The following is a 4,890-nucleotide window of genomic DNA, read 5'->3' on the forward strand; positions in this document are numbered from 1 at the left end:
AAGAAGATGAAGTTGAAGAAGAAGAAGAAGAAGAAGATGAAGTTGAAGAAGAAGATGAAGAAGAAGATGAAGTAGAAGATGAAGTTGAAGATGAAGATGAAGAAGAAGAAGAAGAAGAAGATGAAGTTGAAGATGAAGTTGAAGAAGAAGAAGAAGATGAAGATGAAGTTGAAGAAGAAGAAGAAGATGAAGATGAAGTTGAAGAAGAAGATGAAGAAGAAGAAGAAGAAGAAGAAGATGAAGATGACTCTGACCTGACGATGAAGTCGCAGTGGGCGTCGGCCATGATGGTTTTCTCCGAGCGGATGTGCTCCTGCTGCCGCGTCTCCACGATGTGACGCTTCTTCAGGATCTTCATCGCAAACGTCCTCGCCGCGTCGCTCTTCAGCTGCACCTGGACGACAAATACACACCTGGATACACACCTGGACCACAAATACACACCTGGATACACACCTGGACGACAAATACACACCTGGATACACACCTGGACAATAAATACACACCTGGATACACACCTGGACGACAAATACACACCTGGATACACACCTGGACGACAAATACACACCTGGATACACACCTGGATGACAAATACACACCTGGACGACAAATACACACCTGGACAATAAATACACATGGACAATAAATACACACCTGGATACACACCTGGACAACAAATACACACCTGGATACACACCTGGACAATAAATACACACCTGGATACACACCTGGAAACAAATACACACCTGGACAATAATACACATGGACAATAAATACACACCTGGATACACACCTGGACAACAAATACACACCTGGATACACACCTGGACAATAAATACACACCTGGATACACACCCGGACAACAAATACACACCTGGATACACACCTGGACAATAAATACACACCTGGATACACACCTGGACAACAAATACACACCTGGACATAAATACACATGGACAATAAATACACACCTGGATACACACCTGGACAACAATACACACCTGGATACACACCTGGATAAATACACACCTGGATACACACCTGGACAACAAATCCACACCTGGACGACAAATACACACCTGGACAATAAATACACATGGACAATAATACACCACCTGGATACACACCTGGACAACAAATACACACCTGGATACACACCTGGACAATAAATACACACCTGGATACACAGCTGGACAACAAATACACACCTGGACAATAAATACATATGGACAATAAATACACACCTGGATACACACCTGGACAACAAATACACACTGGATACACACCTGGACAATAAATACACACCTGGATACACACCTGGACAACAATACACACCTGGACAATAAATACACATGGACAATAAATACACACCTGGATACACACCTGGACAACAAATACACACCTGGATACACACCTGAACAATAAATACACACCTGGATACACACCTGGACAACAAATACACACCTGGATACACACCTGGACAACAAATACACACCTGGACGACAAATACACACCTGGACAATAAATACACATGGACAATAAATACACACCTGGATACACACCTGGACAACAAATACACACCTGGATACACACCTGGACAATAAATACACACCTGGATACACACCTGGACAACAAATACACACCTGGACAATAAATACACATGGACAATAAATACACACCTGGATACACACCTGGACAACAAATACACACCTGGATACACACCTGGACAATAAATACACACCTGGATACACACCTGGACAACAAATACACACCTGGATACACACCTGGACAACAAATACACACCTGGATACACACCTGGACAATAAATACACACCTGGACAATAAATACACATGGACAATAAATACACACCTGGATACACACCTGGACAACAAATACACACCTGGATACACACCTGGACAATAAATACACACCTGGATACACACCTGGACAACAAATACACACCTGGACAATAAATACACACCTGGACCATAAATACACACCTGGACAATAAATACACACAAATACACACTAGTACACACCAGTACACACTAGTACACATTAGTACACACAAATACACACAAATACACACCTGGACCGCAGTACACTCAGGTCATTGTCTGTATTTTTGATGTTTTTCTCGTTGTTCTTGTTGCTCTAGACTGAGTTTTATTGTTTACGGCTGAGTTTTGGGAAAGCAGCGGGACGCTGCAGCTCAGGGTCGGGTTTCTCTGGGGGGTGGAGGGGGGGGTTGGGGGGGGGGGGGGGGGGGGAGACACCCTGCAGAGGGTTTGCCCAATACAGGAAGGAATCCCCCGTGGGGGCTCAGGGTCTCCCATGATGCATCTGGAGATATTATTAGCCGTGAGTCAGAGTGTAACTCTGCTCCGAGGAAAACACCGACCTCTGACCTTCGCCACATGATGTCATGCTAAGCTGAGCTAACTATCTGCATGCTAAGCTAACTATCTGCAGCATGACATGATGTCATGCTAAGCTAAGCTAACTATCTGCATGCTAAGCTAACTATCTGCAGCATGACATGATGTCATGCTAAGCTAAGCTAACTATCTGCAGCAATAGAAGATTGTGTCATGTTAAGAGCACACACACACCCACAGAGACACACACACACACACACACCCACAGAGACACACACACTCACACACACAGAGACACACACACACACACCCACAGAGACACACACAGACACACACTCACACACACAGACACACACACACACCCACAGAGACACACACACACACACCCACCCACAGAGACACACACACTCACACACAGAGACACACACACACACACCCACAGAGACCACACAGACACACACTCACACACACAGACACACACACACACCCACAGAGACACACAACACACACACACACCCACAGAGACACCCACACACACACCACAGAGACACACACACCACACACACACACACACACACACACACACACACCCCCCCACACACACACACACACACACCACACACCACCCACAGAGACACACACACCCACACCCACAGAGACACACACACACACACACACAGAGACACACACACCACAGAGACACACACACACACACACACACACACACACACACACACACACACACACACAACTGATTGAGGGGCTGTACCAGCTCGACGCGTCCGAAGCCTCCGACTCCGAGCGTGTCGATGATGTTGAAGTCCTTCAGCTTCAGGCCAGAGAAGAAGGCGTTCTCCGCCTCGTACCTGGACACATAAACACACCACGATGCCTTCACTGACCACAGGAAACTACAACGCTTAGCACAATATCTGTGGACACTTGTGAAAGAGGAACAGATGTTAGATCGAGAAGAAAGCACGACGAAACCCTCCAACCAGTCAGAAAGCATCAAGAACACACACACCACACACACACACACACACACACACACACACACACAACACACAGACACAGACTCACACACACACACACACACACACACACACACAGACACACACACACACACACACAAACACACACACACACAGACACACACACACACACACAACAGACTCACACAGACACACACACACAGACACACACACAGACACAGACACACACAGACTCACACACACACACACACACACACACACACACACACACACACACACCACACACACCACAGACACACACACACACCCACACACAGACAGACACACACACACCAGACACACACACACAGACACAGACTCACACACACAGACACAGACTCACACACACACACACACAGAGACACACACACACACAGAGAGACACACAGACACACAGACACACACACAGACAGCTGTACCTGCAGCATTTAATGACGTGGAAGAACGGGAACTTTTTGGATGTGTGGATGGAGAACGAGGTGACGGGGGAGGAAGAGGAGGAAGACGACGAAGAGGATGAGGAGGAGGAGGAGGAGGAAGAGTTAGGAGGAAGCTGCCTCCCCGGCAGCGGGAGCAGATCTCTCATCGTTAACTCTCTGATCCACAAGCACAGACCCGGGAACCGCGCTCGTTATTTTACACAGTCCTCTGCAGCGTGGAAACGTGCACACGCAACAAATAACTAAACAAAAAAACCAAAAACCAGCGTTCTTCTCTCAGCGTCTTAACCTTTGTGTTAAAGAAAAAGAAACGTCAGCACACCTTTCTACATTCTGGCACTAATTTGTCGAATTTGTGTCAGGTTTGTCGCTTTTGTCAACGTTTCTGACGCTCGTGGTTTCTGTTCGACTGATTATCACTTGTAATTTTTCGACAAGAAGTAGAAAAATGCTATGAAATTGAGTAAAACACCCGAAATTCAATGAAAGTAGTGAAGTGATCCTTCAGTTTCCTTGATAAAAGCTTTTTTATTGATCCATTCATGTTCTTTTTAGGAAATTTGGTTGAAAGAAAGACAAATTGTGATGTAGACACTTTTTGAAAATGGGTCAAATTCGACCCGAATACAAAAAGATTCGGTCGACGGATAACGTGAAACACACGTCTCTAGGAATAATTCGGTGGACTTGCTGACGTCCTTGAATCCTACGGATGACCTTTATCTATTGTTCTTCTTGAAAGTAGAAAACGTGTGTGTTGACATTAATTCGCTTTGAGAGAGACGTCTCAAAGTCCACGAGTAGAGATCAGAAAAAACGCCAAAAAACACAGAAAAACTCCAAAAACGCCGTTCTTCTTGAAACTTCTCAGCCTTTTAGTCCATGTTGTCCCCAAAGAATCATTCTGGTAATTATCTGAAAATTCCAAATATTTCTTTGATGTTGGAACTCTCGAGAAATCCGACGATGATCGTCTTTATTTAGCGAACAAAAAATCCTTTAAAGTTTGAGTTCAAAGTCTCTTGAAGAGGCTTTTC

General features: G+C 45.3%; 1 protein-coding gene across 1 annotated transcript; it reads right to left on the reverse strand.

Moving 5' to 3' along the window:
• Positions 1-254: 254 nt before the first annotated feature.
• On the reverse strand, positions 255-4,890 carry LOC116679546 (cGMP-dependent protein kinase 1; the record flags this gene model as incomplete). Its single annotated transcript, XM_032509206.1, is given in 3 exon segments — positions 255-394; positions 3,149-3,245; positions 3,833-4,890. Coding segments are annotated over 3 exon segments (404 nt in total), but the record flags the coding sequence as incomplete, so codon positions are not given.

This window comes from Etheostoma spectabile, unplaced genomic scaffold (genome assembly GCF_008692095.1).
Source record: "Etheostoma spectabile isolate EspeVRDwgs_2016 unplaced genomic scaffold, UIUC_Espe_1.0 scaffold00017778, whole genome shotgun sequence".
NCBI lineage: Eukaryota > Metazoa > Chordata > Actinopteri > Perciformes > Percidae > Etheostoma > Etheostoma spectabile.